Genomic DNA, 17,382 nt, shown 5'->3' on the forward strand with positions numbered 1-17,382 from the left:
CCGCAAGGAGTGACCAGGAACAATGGTCACAAGCTGGCGGAGGGAAGGTTTAAGTTGGACATCAGGAGGCGCTACTTCACGGTCAGGGCGGCTAGAGTCTGGAACCAGCTTCCAAGTGAGGTGGTGCAGGCTCCCACCCTGGGGGTTTTTAAGAGGAGGTTGGATGACCACCTTACTGGGGTCGTTTGACCCCAGTGCTCTTCCTGCCATGGCAGGGGGTCGGACTAGATGATCTGCTCAGGTCCCTTCCGACCCTAGAAACTATGAAACTATGAAGTGGGGCTTGCAGGGACAGGGAGCGTGTGGGTCACAGCTGGGGGGCACCAGCAGGGCTGTGGGGAGCCAGGAGCTGGCCCCGCCACTGCCCGAGCAGGCAGCACCAGTGGGGGAGCCGGCTCCATGCTGCTTCTGCTGCAGCTGCCTGCTGTTGGGGGCAGGGAGCTGCAGACTTGAGTCTCTGGTCCCATAGCCCTGGCTCCACCAGGGGCAGGGGCTGTGGGTGGGTGTAAGAGGCACAAGTAGGGTTGGGGGGCTGTTGTGGGGGCAGTGAGGCATACCAGCAGGGTCAGGATGGCTTTGGGGGCCAGTAAGGGGCACCAGCAGGGCTAGAGGAGGCTGCAGGGGGCTTTTAATTTTAATAATGGATTTTGGGGGTTTTATCAGAGAATTTGCGATGTTTTGTCAGAGAATTTGTGATTTTTTTATCAGAGAAAACCAGGATCCTTGGTTATCAGGCATGCAGGGGTGCGTCGTCAGGGTCCTGCCTGCTGGCCAGGGGCTGTAGGCTGCTTCCCTGTTATGCTTTCATTAACTTCGGCCACGACACACCCCAGCAAGTCACCACGTGCAGGCGGGCTGCTGCTGGCAGGAGCTCTGCTTACAGCCAAGACCAGTTCCCCCAGCACAGGCAAAGTTGCCTCCAGGCTGCAGCCGGTCTGGTGTCAAACACTTCCATAACATCAGAAACACAGAGGCCCTGAGGACCCATCGAGTGCCCCCCCAGCCCACAACTGGAGGAGGCTCATGTCTGTCTAAACCAGGGGTGGCAGTGTGGAGGGGGCAGGACTAATGTGCGGCATACCTGCCAGAGAGGTTGGATGCCACTGGTCTAAACCAGCCCAACCAAGCGTTTGTCCAAGCTGATCTTGCGGTGCTGGAGGTGCCAGGCCTCTCTAACCCTTTCCAGTCCCTAACTGTGAGGACACAGGTCTTGGGCTCAAAAATAGGAACCTAGGATGGGAAGAAGCCTCCTAGGCCATCACACCCAGGCCCTGCAGGCACAGGGATCTTTCACCAAAGGCCCCCACCACAATCACTACAACCCCTCACCCACAGTTGCAAGGAGCGGTACCCTGAACCCCCCGTAACCTGCCACAGCTGGAAGCCACGGAGATGAGGGCACTGCCAGTCCGCTGCTGCTGCCACAACAGGCCTGCAGTTGAGCTACTATAGGCTCGGAGGAGCCTAGGGAAGGAGCCTTCTCCATGCCACGCAGGAAGGCAGACACCTCCGTGCTCTGTAAGAGGAAGGAAAATGGCCTTTCTGAGCCCAGATCGCATGCCACTGAGCAGAGGCATCTCTGGGTTTCTGGGAGCATCACTGGCAATGCCCTCCCACCGTGCCAGCATCAGCTGTCAGGCACCAACACCCCAATGCTTCAGAGGAAGGCGACCCATCCCTCCTCTCCCCCTAGAAGCCAGGAGCCTTCAGGAGAGGCAAAAACACGTCTGCCTCATTCCCAGCTGGTGACAGCTTAAGCCCTGAAGCCTGGGCTCTTCTCAGCCTTCCCAGGGAAAGGCCCATGTCATCCCAGGTCAGAGTCAGCGTGGCAGCACATTTTGAAACAGCAGAAACGACTAAAGCCAGAATTAAGCTGGAATCTGAAGCCCTAGCACAAGCTGCTCTTACATCACAATGGCTTTGGGTTGCAATTGCCCACCTATGTGCATGGTTAAATCTACTCCTTTACCATAAGCCCAAGCCCCTCTGGCCTCTCGTCTGAAGATGTGACTGAACCAGCTGCAAGTGGCCGTGGGTGAGATGCCGGAGGCTGAGAAAGCTTCAGCCCCTCCATGGTTCAGCCATGTCCCTACCCGCCCTTGGCTCTTGGTTGCTGCTGCCTCCTTGGACGGAGCAAACCCAAGTGTCTGTTCAAGCTGAGGAGGCCTCAGCTTGAACAGGGCGTTATGGTGGGAAAGGCACATGACATTTGCTGGCTTGGGCTCCAACTCCGCAGGCAGCCTGGCTGCTGCTGGGCTTTCCAGTGCAGCACTGGAGACAGCAACCTGCCCCTTGCATGGGCTCAGCCTGCTGTGGCGAGGCAGTGTGGCTGCCCACAGTCGCTGGCTGGTACACAAGTTAAACAGCACTAGGCACAGCATCAGGACGGTCCTGGGCATTTCTTGCAGCCAGGCGGCATTGATAGTCCCCAGTCATTAAGCACAGTGTGTCCATAAGCCTCAGCCAACACATTGCAGTGCTGGGATCACAGCTCTTACAGTAACCATGAGTCGCTGTGATATTGTTTAGCAGCCACTGCACCTCGGCAGCAATCAGACGCGCATGGCATTTGCTGTTGGCCTGATCCTGAAGCTGCAGACAGACAGGGCACCGAACCATATCTGCCTGGGAAGTGCCCTGACTGCTTCGCCCCAGCACGCTCACTCATTAACTTGGTGTTTTCCAACACCATAGTTCTCCAAGCCAAACCCCCGCCTCCAGCCACCACTAACCCGGTAGGGCACAGCTCCAGTGCAGCTACTGCAGTGGCTGCAGCAAGTGTATATGTACCTGCACAGGTTGGTCCCGGGGCATGCCAGCAGCCTGGCCGTGACCGTGCAGAGCCCTGCCATGTCACAGGGTCTCAAGCAACCTGCGGACAACAAAGCAGCATCAAATTCACCAAAGGCACAGCAATATATCCTGCCCACCAGCCATCCCACAGGCTTTCAGTACTGAGCCTGTCTAGGGGATGCATCCACCCCACGTGCTAACCGAGGCTGAGCAGACTGCACAGGGTTTGTGCTCACGAGCTCCGTGCATGTGGCTGGAGAAGGTGGGACCCACATAGGCACTGCGTTACCTGTCGGCCCCATCCTGGCACCTTCACTAGCACAAGGGCTAAAAGCGTCATGGAGGAGCTAGGAGCCAGCCAGTTTCCCCCTCCCATCCCCACTCCCCCTCCCCAAAGCAGCATGCTGGTGCCTCTACTCCAGGGGCAGGCAATTATTTCGGGTGGAGGGCAGCTTAATGAGTTTTGGCAAGCCATCGAGGGCTGCATAACAGGCAGCTCAGGGCAGATAAATGTTAATTTTCTAAATTTTTTTTAGGGGCTCCACGGGCCAGCTGGAATGGGTTGGCGGGCCGCATCCGGCCCACAGGCCGCATTTTGCCCACCCCTGCTCTACTCTTTATTTAGTCTGACCATTTGTGAAGGTACAGCCCCCACACTGATGGCTGCCCATTTTAAAGCACCATGCCTTGAAACTGGGTCCAGTGGAAACACTGCTAGCTTACTGGACTGAGCACACCTGGAAGAGGGAATAGCAGCTTCAATGCCACCCAGCAGGCAGGGCGCACAGGGTGATTTCAGATCTGGGCCCGAACTGTTACATCAGAGATGTGCTTGGCCAAAGCACCGTGGGCAAAAGGGCTGTATCACAGTAACGGCTCAGCTAGGTGCTTCACTCTTCTGTGTTGGTGCTGTATGTTATGCACAAACCGCCAACACAACACAGTAGGTAGGTGCCCCCCTCCCCATATTTGGCTGGGCGACTGCTGGACAGCCTGAACTAGTGCTCACGTTTCCCCAGCTGCACCCACACCCAGAAACAAAAAGAAGCTGCCCCAGGATGCAGCTCTTCAATGTTTACAAGCCATCCAAGTCCTGGCGTGTGCTGCCAGGGCATCCCAGAAAGAGCGGTAGGGGACTGTTTCTACAGCACTACAGCCAAGCACAAGGACCTTGCCTCTGGGCCTTCCAAAGGGAAGCCGGTGTTGCTAACCTAGGCCTTAAAAATCTGCCCCAGGATTTAAACCTTGTTTAGGAGCTGGATGTTGGCCTGGGTGGTGCAACAGGCCCAGTGGGCATCACTAGTTCAGTGCTACGACTGGGTGCCTCTTGTGTGCACTACCTGCCTTTCCCAGGATGACCCAGCCTTCCCTATAGCTACAGCCATTCAGATAGCCCTGCTTCACCACAGCGTGGGCCTGCCAGGCCTTAAAAACTTCACCAAGCCTTGAGCTAGTTACTTGCAAGAACCAGCTGGAAAATGAGAGCTGTGATTTTTAAGCCTCTGTTGCTGCCCTGGGAATATTTTCAGCCGTCAGGCCTCAATGAGCAGGCTAGAGTCCTCCATGGCATTCAGAAATGCCCAGCACAGAGCCTGGAACTTGAACTACCAGAAAAGTAACACGAGGAAAAAGAGCAAGCTAAGGACATTAGTTAGTGCAATGGGGAGGGCTCCAAGAAATGCATCCCTTAGGCCACTGGGGAAGCAATAGGGCTCCATGTGGGCTATTCACACCCAAGAACAGACTTTGAGTCTGGGGCTGTTCAGCGAAGGGGTGTTTTTGGCTTTACTAGCTGAACAGTTAGCGACAGCTAGTGCACGCCTTGCCAAGCAGCCATCCTTCCAGCCAAGCACAGGGAAGGACACATGGGAACCCCTCTTGCAACAGGATTCCTGCTTTGCAGCACTCTGCGTGTGGGCTGGGGGTGTAGGAGGCATGGGCCAGGGGTCTGGAGCTGCCAGGGAGAAGCTCCCAACAGGAAGAAGCCTGGAGCATGTGGAGGCCCTCTCCTAGAAAGCAGGGGCACCAGAAGGGGAATCAGGGTGGAAGGCTAGGCTGTGCGGTATTATCCAAGGCAATTTGTATGCCAACTGTAGACGTGATCTAGGGGTAGCCCAGAGCTGACAGCAAGGCCACTGCTTGCGAGACCTGAGGCAGCAGCAGCCACCAAGCCTTTTCCAAGCAGCACTTGAGGCATGTGCGCCCAACGGCTGCTTCTGCCTCGTTGATTCTGAGTTCCAGCGCTTTGCGGGAGTGACTTTTACTCGCTGCTTCCCAAGTGCATCAGCCATCTTTCAGCTACACCAGTATCCCAGCATTCTCGAGCCACCCTGCACACGCCCCTCTGCTCCACGAGTGCAATGGAAAGAGCATTGCAGGTGGAATTGAAGCTCTCTCACCATTACAAATTATTATTTAAATTCGTGAGAATTCATTTACTCAGGCTTGGCTTGGCACGTGTCCAATCGTAGCGGTAGTCATATGCTCCAAGTGTTCGTACACGCAGTTAGCGATGCATTCCTAACTTGGGACGCAGGAAGAAAGAGCAATGTCCTTTTCTACACATCAGCTATCAAACTAGTTTCATCAGAAGGGATTTCTGAGTCTATTCGTGGGGGCGCCAGAGTCAAGCTGCAGGGACTGCCACTAGGGAGGAAGGGACGTGGACTGGGAAAACATTATGCAGAGTCCGGAGTACACAGTAAAAGCCAGTATCTTTACTTTAGTGAATGCAGGATACAAATATTTTACAACAACCTCTAGCATTTTCTTAACCATTCGATAAAAAGTTCACTAGAATATTTATTGTATAATGAAGAAAAAACAACACATTCAGGGAAAAAATTTGAGATTAACTTATTTTTTTTCTTAAAAGATTCGTCTCAAGGATGGCAACAAAGTCCAGCTTGTGCCGCCAAACGGCTTATTGTCGTTAAACCGTGAACAGCTTCTCGTGTGAACTGTTGACTACAAACATTTACCAAATACATAAATCTCTTTTAAAAAAGCCATTTTAAATATAGCAAAGCAGTGTTCTCTTGCACAGCAAAGTGAGGAAAGTTTCTACCAAGAAGTAAAGGTTTACATTTGCAAGTCTTTCTTTCACATTCTAAATTTAACTTCTTCCCACGATCAACTGCTAGGAGTTATTATGTTCCTTATTTACTATATATTTCTTGTGCGCGCAATAACTTAGAAAAGTTTTTCATACATTAGTGTCCTTTACAGCAAAAGGAAATGCTAAAGCATTTTTCTCTGACAAACCTGATTGTTTTTTTCCTTAAATGCTACTCATTAGACCTCAAAGCCAGAGCAGTGATTTGTCATCTTAGCTGATAAAACTCTCTCAAATCAATTTGCATCCAACAAGGTCATATTAGATTTGATATATCTGCAACTTTGATCCGTGTGTCTTATGCTCATTGAATAAAAAAAATCCTGTTTTTTTTTTTTTCGATTGCTGAAATGTTCTCCTGTGCTATGTCTTTTTCTTTTCTACAAAACAGTTTTACATCTCCTAAAAAAGTAATGTTTCAAAGTTACACTATTAGTGTTATTAAAAATCAGAGTTCCCCTTTTATTATTGTCATGGTGTGAGGTTCTTCCGCAGACATATGGGATGTTTGCACAAAGCCTTATCTAATGGAGTCCTTTCCAGGATTTTATGGGCTACAGGTTAACAGTCTGATCCTCAGGTCCTAAGAATCGAACAAATTGAAAGTAGTCAGTTGGCGCGACTTAAATACAAACTCCAAACCTTATGTAACATTGTTTTAGAAAACATAATGGCGCTGTTTATAAACCTGCATAGAAATAAAGACTATTGAGATACAGTCAGCAAAGCCATCTCGTAAGGCACACAAGAAAATAGACAGTAAATGTGAATGCAGAACTCCCACTCCAATGTACAGCAAAGTTCATATATGTGCATAAATAATGAAAAAAAATCACATAGCTTTTCAAAGCATTAAAGGTCCTGAGAAGTGGTAAGTGAATTGAATTACTTTGGAAATTGTTGCCAGGTGATAAGCATGATGGTTTCTTTCGTAGGCTTGTTTGAGCCAATAACCGTTCCCTTGATTTAATTTACTAAATATGTTAATTTGAAAGGGGAACTCAATTTTGCCCCAACCATTTGCTTTAATTTTCTATCCCTGGAAGTAACAGTGACAACACCATCGGTGTCTTAGAAGCCATCTGTGGTACGTTTCTTCTTTGATTATTCATTATACAAGCATATGAGAGAGGAATGGTTTCTCATATGGATTTCCTTCCCATGTTTCTGGGTTAAAGTGGCTACTGACCAGAAAATTCCCTTTTTAAGAAGAACGGTATTAAATATCCATGGAAAACATTCTTTAATAAATATCAGGGAATTTCAATTCGGGGAGCTGTATGCAACACGACCGCCTCTTCATTTCCCCCCATCATTAAAGCTGCGAGCAGTAATGTTTATATTATTTCTTCAAAATCCACATTTTAATTTGGTTCCTAGGGAAGAGGGATATTTTGCATGCACAAAAAGCAGCAAGCAACAGCACAGGCCCGAAGGCATCCATTAGATCACTAATCGAAAATGTGAGTTAAGCACACTCACTAAAGAGAAGTCAGTTGTGTCACGTGTTTAGCCCCTTCGAGATGTTTTCTGTACAGATACAGTTTTAGCTTCTTTTTTGTTTTGACAGTATCAATCTGCAGGCAGCCTAATAATGACGAGAGAGATGACAGTACGGTTGATGTCCCTGTAGTGTTGCTCAGGCAAGTGTCCCACCGCGGGAAAAAGTTACTTGCAGGGTACTTCAGATGGGCTTTAGATACTAAACAATTACATGACATGCTGGACCTCTGGATTCATCGATCCCTTTCTTGAACAGGGGAAGGAGAGAAGAGAGGATTTATTTCCAAAGAACTATTTTGTTCCCAAACCACTTACCACTTACAAAACCTTCTGTGCTCATCTGATGTGTGCGATTTCCCTAACATGAGTAATTAGGTCAAGTTTTTCCACTGTGTTTTTTCTCTCAGAAGAGGCAGTTTTAAAATAATGCCTTAAAATGTGTTGTAACAGATTTTTAATATTTATGCATGATGAACTTAACACCGGATTTTTTTTTTTGCCACTTTGCTATTTATATACATATATATAAAATGTATAATGAAGCTTAACCATACAGCACAGAGATTACAATTGAACGGCACACATTCACCACCAGTGAGGGGGACAACCCCTTTATACACCCTCTGAAAAATCTGGATAATAATATTAATAATAATTAAAATCCAAAGAAAGTACAGTATATTTAACAAAATAGTAAATATTAAACAGTGAATACTCTACTTAATAAGGACCTCGCCTTTTTCAAGTTGGCGTCAATCCACAAAAATATACTTTTTAATCTGGTGAACGTACAATACATAGGTACTTACACCAAAGGTGATAATATATTTAAGATGCTATATACACAAAGAGTTTGGCTCAAATTTTAATTTACATATAGAATAATAAGTGTTCATGGCTTATTTTTCCCCCAAGGTTCCGCCTGCAAGTTTTTCTTTTCCTCTTCTGAAAGCAAAAACTAGAAAGTCAAAATAACAAGATAAAACTATACTCTACAAAAAAGCTACAACATACAGCTTTGGCTTATATAAATAATTCATAGCAGAATGTGTTCAAAAGTACTGTATATAACTTTTATATATAGTCTTCAATTCATAAGGGTATTGTTTTCTTTAATATAAAATATACATGAGCTAAAATCCGTTTCTTTCTATATTTTTCAAAGGTAGGAACGTAAAGAAACTTTTCAAACATATTCCAATTATAACTTAATATATTACTTTTATTTTGTTAATGCTCTATTTTCTAGGCTAATATTTTCTGAATATTTCATGCGACCTCTTTGTGTCTCTCTCTCTCTTTCACTTCTATTCATTAAAAATCACTTTTTGACCCAATACATTTTTTTTTTTTTGCACGTGCAAAACAGGTTTTTATAGCATCAGCCCTTCTCCATGCACCCTCTGCAATAGAGACCCATGCCGGGTTGGGTAATATAAAGGTCATTTTTATGTACAGTATTGCTTTCTTTTTCCTGCTTTTCTACTGCTCTGCTGCTACAAAGCATTGTTTCTTAACTACAAATAACCATACGGCTTTAATAAAACACATAGGGACATTACTACAGGCGAGCCCTCTTGGTTTCTGCAATCTAGTGTGGTAGGATTATATACGGGTACAATGTTTCTTTGCAAAACAGGTTATATTATTAAAACAACAAGTCCAGGTAAGTGCCAGACTAGCCCAATGCCTATAGGATTGTTTTGTTATATTTTTACCATGGGACATCTGCAGCTATACAAGGAGTTCGTAGTAAGTGCCTGATGATTCTGTGTATGCTACACACACTCGCACATATATATGCATGTGATGATATATATATGCACGTATGTATATACATATAAACATACTTATTTCATGTCCTTATTTATAAATTTAGATATGTCAGGACAGTTCATTATGATAACACAAAAGAGGAGTGACCACACCGAGTGCTTATGTCACCCAGGTGTCCATTCTCATTCGTTTCACTGAAGGGCTCTCTCTATCTTCTGAATTTGGCGGCCTTCCCAGCCCAACAGGCGAATGGAAATCATTTCTCGGGTCTTCCCGATCACTGCCATCGTACGAGCTGCTGGAGCTACTGAGACTGTCAACAGGGGAGCGACCCATTTCCTGCCGTGATTGTTGCTGCTGCTGCTGCTGCTGCTGCGGGAACCCAGATGGAGTCATGCGGTCCCGGGGAGGTGAAATTGGTTCGGACTTGATGTTGATGTTTTGGTTGGTGTTAATGGACAGATTTGAACCCTGAGATAGCTGGCCTCCGGCACTGGGAGAATTTAAACAAAGAAGAGAACAATTCATACACAAATTTAATTTTCATGGAGTTGTGCGGTTTTGTAGCCCATACTCTCACAACGGATGCATACTTAACACAGAAGTAAATACAGTTCACACCAAATGCTACAAAAGTAAGACAACAGTTGCAAAGTGTATCCCAACACCCTGAACTAACTGGGAGGATGTGTGAAGCAAGCTCTCTTCTTTATCCTAACTATGCAGTTGATCCAATAAAAAGATACCTGCTTCTTATGTAATTCCTGGACTATCATGGCTACAGCATCACTTTACAACCATCATAAACTTTGTTCTGTGCGCCTGAGACTAAGCAGAACCGACGAGACTGAGGTAACGTTAGCAGTGTGAAGTAGATAATGCTTTAGTTACACTCATCCTGTTGGTGCTGGGCCCTTTTGTATCCAACTCTACAGTTCTATATTTTAATTGTGTATAAAGGAATCAAGACAAACAAATGCTTAACTCCCCAAATGTGTTTAAAGCTTTCAAGTTCTTAGTAAGATGTGTCTAGAGTGACTGTTGCTTGCCAAGCATTAGTACTTAGAAGAACGAATTATGTGCAAGACAGACAAATTGGAAGACAATGTCCCTGTCTTAAATAATAATAGTACTGCAACCAAACGTGCTGACTGAGAACTTGGGAAGAATGCCCATATGTGGACACAGATGGAGAGACTGAAATGGCGAGATACTGAACGAGGCCAAGCTCAGGGTCATTCAGTTGTAAACCAAGTGGCTGAAGTTCCCAGTTGGGCAGTGCAAGTTAACATCATGCATCTACTTACACCAGAGAGCTGAGGGCTGCCTGCCCTAGATGGTGTTGCTGCCAGGCAGATACCTGTCCTAAAGACAGCATTCCTGGGGAGTTAAATCCCTGCAGGGCAGACAGGTCTGCACTAGTCAACGAGTAATCTGGAAAAAGAAGAAATGCAGTTTATATTGTGTTCAAGTTACAGAATCAACGTTCTGGCATCCAGCCCCCCACAAACAAGGTCAGGTCCTGCAACAGGACCCCAAAGTGCACACTGATATTTGCCCAGAGTCCCACTGACTTCTTGAGGGTCTGCTCACATGCACTCCCTCTCTGGTCCTTGGCTTCAGAATACGAGCTTTTGCCAATTAGTGCGCCATTTACACTAACACGTATAATACGACACGCACCTCACCTGGCAGGTCTTACCCTAAAAGCATGTGAACGAAAATGACGTTTTATCATTTACATTTTTGTATATTTCTCCAAGAGCTTCAGAATGAAACAAGAAAATGACCATGGAAATGATTACTATAATGTATGTGGCCTGACGGAGAAAACCTAATATTGGACAAGGATTATAAGCCAGATTCCTACCATTCAGTCCTTTGTGCTCTTCACTGAATAGCAAGGTAAGGACTGGGAGGAGAGAGGGAGGGGGTGATAATCATAACAGGTGTTATCAGCTCCTGGCCACTTTGCCTTCTGCCATAGGTACAGGCAGTGTGGACCGAGCACAGCTGTGCACTGGCTGTCCCAGGCTCGGGAAGTTTTTCCTTGGTGATGACTGCCAACTGGCTGCCTACAAAAGCCCGCAGGCTGCTCCTGCTCTGACCTATGATGGCACTGAAGCGTGTAGGGATGCTTGTAACTGGCTTCCTGGCTCAATCCTCTCACCTGCATCAAAGAGATCTTCCCCCCCGCAAAATAATGAGGTCCTATAACTATAGCTATTCTATAAAACCAATGAACATCATCTTTGGGAAAGAGCCACTCACCCACAGTGATTATGTAAAGGCTTTTTTTCTTTTTTCCCATTCATCTATGCAAACCCAAAACACGCAGCTCCTAGGAGTGAGACGTTAGAATACTAGGCTAAAATGCTAAAAAGCAGACAGCTATTACTGAAGGGCTAAAAAAGCTCAAATTCTCCTTCTTACCACACTTTAGTCTTATTCTTACTCATTTTGTGTACACAACATTACTTAGCTCCCATAAACTAAAGTCGCATTCTTATTTAAAGACTTTTTTTTTCAAGCATTTGGAGATAGTTTTCTATGACAGCAGAGGAACACAGTTCAGTTCTCATCAACAATTCAATGACTGGGTGTTACTTTTGGCCAGGATATAATGCTTAGATAGTTCTCGCTGCTCATTCACACATAGGGAGTTATTTTCAGTTCGTCATTATCACTTATGTTTTTCTTTCAGGGTTTAAAAGAAAGCTGCGAACACTTTCCTGCCTTAATCACTTTGCAGTACAGCTTCCTTAATAAAATTTCTGGCCTCTTGAGAATGAGACAAAATGCTAGGGAGACGAAACTTATTTTGCATTGCCAGCAGAGATAAACCAAAAATTTAACCTAAACAGGCTCTTTCTGAATCCTCACAAGTGAAATTTATACAGTGACATCTGCCTAAAAAGACAGGAAGTTGCTATTTAAGATTCAGTTTTTCTTGAGATATTTTCCATCACTATACAAGCTGATGGAGACAGATTTGGAGCTCCCCTGTAATAATTTATGAGCACTATATGCCTGATTGTTGTAAGTGCGTTTAAAAGTATGCATCTAACAAGTCAATTCAATAAGGGTCTGTGTGCATGCAAGCAGGCAAGAAGGGCAATAACCCAGATAATAGCTTCTCACCAAACACCAGGGACTAAGACATGCTGCCCTCCTTGACCCCAACTGCTTCACAAACCAGTTTAACCAGGCTCAAAAATTCAGGGGTACAGCAGGATTTGGGGCTGGATTTTCATAAAGAGGGAAGGTAAGGGCTAACTCAGGATGAAGGTCTGGACCCACCAGAGTCTACATAAAGGGTGTGGCTAGACTGGAGGTAAGAGATGTACGTAGGCCTTTTCATTGCTTAAAAACTTATTTTTATGCCTTATTTGTATTATTAAGGCTAAGCAGCAGCTTGTTTTAAGGGGTTGGGGGCAAGAGTGGGGGTTCGCAGCACCTAAATAGAGGAACTGCAGGCATCCAAACCCTGTCACTTCTGTTCAGGTAACTATAGCTTATTTACAGGTTGCCAAAGCCAAGGGTCTGTCTGAAATGAAGAGAACTAGGCAATTCCACCCCCGGGAGATAAACACACAAGGCTCTGCACCTGTACTGGTGCAGAGGTGCACCTAGCTCATAATGGGTCTGACTAGCTCAGTTAAATAAAGAACCTTTCCCTTCCACGTGCAACAGCTGGATTACACCTTGTATGCGACTTGGAGATGCCAATCACACCCCTGCTGCACAGTTTGTTGCTTTTATGCAAGCCTAAGGAGCAATAACAGAAAGCCCAAAGGTGGGCATTTACAAATGACAACACATTTGGTGAGACTTAGAAGCAACACTTCCTGATGGTAAATACTTCCCTGCTAAATTCTAGTGACAAGCTGCATCTGGGTTATAGCTAGATGTGATTAGTACCCAGCTAGTGGTGAAAGAGTGCGTTTGTCCTTGCAGGGATATATCCTGTACCCCTCACTGAGGGATCAGATTGCCATTTGCATTTGGATCAAGGAAAAGAAGATTTTATGTTACTTCTGCAGATCCTACGTAAGCTAAAACAAGGTGAATATTCAAATAGGTAATACCTAGTGTCCTCGCCCCCAACACTGTTGGAATAAGACAATGCTCTGTGAAATGAGAAGTATTTCATGTTACAGCTTTGACAAATCTCATATTCTGAGGTTGGGTAAAAATCTGCTCCTGCTGCACAAGTTTTAAGTGAATGAGGCAGGACATACTTGCAAGGTAATATTTTCTCTCAAAAAAAAGCAATGAGAGAAAATAAAAAAGCAATTGTTCTTTTATAGGCAGGTTCATCACAAATATCACTAAACCATGAAGTTGGGGGTTAAAACTGTGAAGATGCTGAGCCATAAAGGATTGTGCAGCGCACAAAACTTTGAAAAGCACTGAGAGATTTGGCTCTCTGGCCACACAACTTTTCCAAAAAAAAGATGGTCTTAAATCCATCGTGTCTACAAAAGGCAAAAAAGATGAAGATAACAGCCACCTTCAGGACTCAGAAAGTTTTCTGTGGATGGTATATTATATTGAGCAAACTGTACAGGTTGGAAGGGATACAAACAGGTAGTTGGATATGAAGTATCCTCAGGTCTCAAAAGGACATTAAAATGTCTTTGGAGACCTCTAACACTTCTCTCCCATTAGGCTTCCTCTTTACCCCCAGACATCAAAGGCCAAGAAGTCCAAACCAAAACAATCACTGGGAGTCGGGAAAAGTTTGTGCCAATATACGTGCATTGATAAAACCCAAGTATTTTCTTCTAAAACAGTTAACACTGGCACTATTTCTTTATTGATTTGCATTTCTATGCTGGAAGTAATACAACTGGTGTGACATTTGTAGAACAATGCAGATCAGGGCTATCCAGGTTCATGAGAAAAGGTGGATAGCTCCAGCCACATTCAAGTATCTTGCTTTCTTTGCTTGATTTCCCTGCCAGGGCCACCTCTCTTCCAGTTGCACTGTCACCACTGCACCATGTGCTACCTCCCCCATGCAGCAGACAATTCCCACTGCACTTCACTGGCACTTCCAGGTTGCCCCATGCCCCATGGTTACAGGCTGCCTAAGCCCTACGGGCCAAGCTGGGCCATGCTGCCTCGAGAGGCAGAGACAGGCAGCAGAAGCTGGAGGAAAGAGAGAAAACCTGGAGACTCCGGCAGAAGCAGCAGCAGAAGAGCGATGAGGGGAGGGCTGCCAGAACTGGGAGCCCTGAGGCCACAGGTTAGCTCCTGGGGGGCTCCATGCAGGCTGAGGCCTGCTAGTTGGACAACCCTGTTGTAGAACAATGGGCCAGAAACTTTAAGAGTCCCAGTGCCGGACAGCAGGAGTCTCAAACATGTGGTATGCCCTTTCAGCAGCTGTCTAATGGTTTTGGGGGAGATTCCAGGCACAGTAACCAACCAAGAAGAAATCAAGCAAGAAATACTTGGATGTGATGGCAGCAGTGGGTGGACAATGAATCTTTTCTCATGGCATTAAACTGTAGCCCTTTGAAGGGAGCATTTCTATGTAGTCTGAACAGTAGGGCCTTGGCTTTTAAGGTCTCAGAAGCCTGGCCCTTCCGTACTACTTAACAAACTTATTCCTCCACCTGGAGTATATTTAATATAGCCTTAAAAAGAAAATTGCCCAATGAAACCTACTCAGACTGTGATTCGCTTTCAACTTGGACCTCGCACAGCCAGGAAGACAGCTAGGTTCAGAAGGATATGGCTGATGTGGTAGCTGAACAAACTGACCAGCTGTTTATCCACATCTCTCTCATTAATTGCTGTTTTTCATCCAAGTGACACTGAACAGCCCCTCATTAGCATCACAATCTTTCTGCACAGATAAAACTGTCATTTCTGGAGAATTGTTCATGAGCTGATAAATCCAGGGCTGTTTTGCAAGCCTGAAGAAAATTCCTTCTTTTTAACAGCTTCATTCTTTTCATCCATTGAATTCAATCTGCGGTCAGCAAGACATATTTGCACTTGATAATCCTCAAAGAAACTAGACCTCTAACAAGCTGTGACTGGAATAAAGGTAAATGTTTGAGATGGGTGTGCTATTCTGCACCATGAACCCTCAGGGGATTTCTTGATGTGAGACTCTGGGATGAATGCTCATAGGAAAATAAACTATTATATTAATGGGTGGTAAAATGTTCTGCTTCAGGTGTATAGTGAGTGATGATGATAGGTCTGGAAAAAGTCTGTTCCCTCCCCCACATACAGTGTTGTACAGTTAGAAAGGTGCACTGTGATTGCAGCCCATTTTTGCTGAATAATCAGTCATCTCCTACTGCAGAAGACAGCATACCTGGTGTGATGCAATATGGCTCAGAGACAGAATGTTTCTAAAAGGAATGAAAGCTTTACCAGAGAAACATGTGAATCCTCTGAAGTTCAGGTAGTTTGGTAGCAACTAACAGAAAAGGACAATGGTAGAATTTTTGTCCTGGCGAGATTGTTTGTTCAGTTCAAGGGTGGCTTGTCTCTAACTGATCCTCTGAGGAACTGAGAGCATGTTGCTGCACGTGAATTTTGCATGAGGACATCATCTCAAGCTAAAAGTTTAAGCGTGATGGGTCAGATCCAGCAAACAGACTTGGGCATCTCTAGCTAGACTTGGATAGAATTGATATGCCCAAATCCAAAACTGCTCCTGAAAACTCCTACGTAGCTGCCACCTAACCTTATGGCTGCTTATGGTGCACAGCCACCAGTTTCTGACCCAGGTACCTCAGCGCCTGAGTTCTTACCCTCTTACATCTATGGGCAGTCAGGATTTGGTCTCCCTAAAGAGGTTCAATCCAGCACAGCATCTCAGAACACAGGTAACACGTACCGGCAGAAGCGAGCTCACCACAAAATGCAGAAATGGCTGTGCTCTTTTAACCCATGGGAAATGGAGGTTGTGCCAGTGATGCCACTACTTTTGTATGCAAAGCAGATGTTTAAGGCTTTTGTACAACAGCCTAGTGCAGGGGTCAGCAACAAACAGCCTACTGAACCACTGAATCTAGCCTGTGAAGCTGCAAGGCTTTGCCTGTGCACATGCCAGCACTGGGGCTAAGCAGCAAGGATCTGCACCAGGGTGGGGAGCTAGAGGCTGTGCCTTTGCCACTGCCTTTTCTCTTCCATGCTCCAATCTCCTTTCCCCCCTCCCCCTGCTCCCCAGCTGCAGTGTGAGCACAGCTTCCAGCCAGAGCTGGAAAAAACAGCACACACTCTCTCTAGCATAGTAGCACCAGCATTCATGACTCTGGTTTCTGGTTCATTGGATAAAACACAAACTGGCCTTAGAGCAAGAACAAAGCAGTCTAGCACAGGACTGAATGCAATGGGGAGTTCAGGAAGAGAAGGAGACTAGCGTGGAATTCCTAATGAAGGAGAAAGATCATAGTCAACCCTTCCACCCCTGGATGAGAAGCCAGGGGCTTCAAAATTCAGGAGCACCTTCTCTCCTCCTCACTAATATGCCTCTTCAGCAACTGAGTTACACTAAGGTCTATCACTGCAAGGAAAAGGGAAAGAGGGTTTGTAAATTATGAATACCAATGGGCTCTTAGACATGCATCAGAGGGACACCAGCCCAGCAACTGTCGATGCTGGCTTGGTGCAGAGTCACTGGATGTGTTCAAGTCAGCAGGCCCGGATGAGCTTCATCTGAGAGTACTGAAGGAACTGGTCGGTGTCAAAGCAGAACCACTGGCACGGCTGTTTGAGCGCTCGTGGCGCTCGGGTCAGGTCCCAGAGGACTGGAAAAGGGCCAGCATGGTCCCTATTTTCAAGAAGGGGAGGAAGGAGGATCCGAGTAATTATAGGCCAGTCAGTCTCACCTCCATCCTTGGAAAGGTCTTTGAAAAGATTGTGAAGGATCATATCTGTGGGAGTCCAGTGGGAAAAAATGCAGCAGGGAAACCAGCATGGATTCGTAGCAGGTAGATCACACCTGACCAATCTGGTTTCGTTTTATGACAGGGTCACAAAATGCTTAGACCCTGAGTAGAGATGGATGTCGTTTTCTTAGATTTTAGCAAGGCCTCTGATACGGAATCTCATCCCATTCTCATAAATACATTAAGAGGCTGTGATATAGATGTTTACATGGTCCGGTGGGTGTCAAATTGGCTTAGCAGTCACACCCAGAGAGTGGTAGAGAGTAGTAGACGGGTCAG

The 17,382-nt window shown here is 45.9% G+C and overlaps 1 protein-coding gene across 4 annotated transcripts in view; it reads right to left on the reverse strand.

Moving 5' to 3' along the window:
• Nucleotides 1-5,488: 5,488 nt before the first annotated feature.
• Nucleotides 5,489-17,382, reverse strand: part of MEF2A (myocyte enhancer factor 2A) — a 193,888-nt gene continuing 181,994 nt past the window's right edge. For all 4 annotated transcript variants that reach the window (XM_019504007.1, XM_019504010.1, XM_019504011.1 and 1 more), the window contains 2 exons: nt 10,495-10,621; nt 5,489-9,680 (listed from right to left, as the gene is read on the reverse strand). In XM_019504007.1, coding sequence (XP_019359552.1) covers nt 9,347-9,680; nt 10,495-10,621 — 461 coding nt within the window. In that variant the 3' untranslated portion in view covers nt 5,489-9,346. The remainder of the gene's footprint in view (nt 9,681-10,494; nt 10,622-17,382) is intronic.

Source organism: Gavialis gangeticus, unplaced genomic scaffold, assembly GCF_001723915.1.
Source record: "Gavialis gangeticus isolate Ggan-Ray unplaced genomic scaffold, GavGan_comp1, whole genome shotgun sequence".
NCBI classification, from domain to species: Eukaryota; Metazoa; Chordata; order Crocodylia; family Gavialidae; genus Gavialis; species Gavialis gangeticus.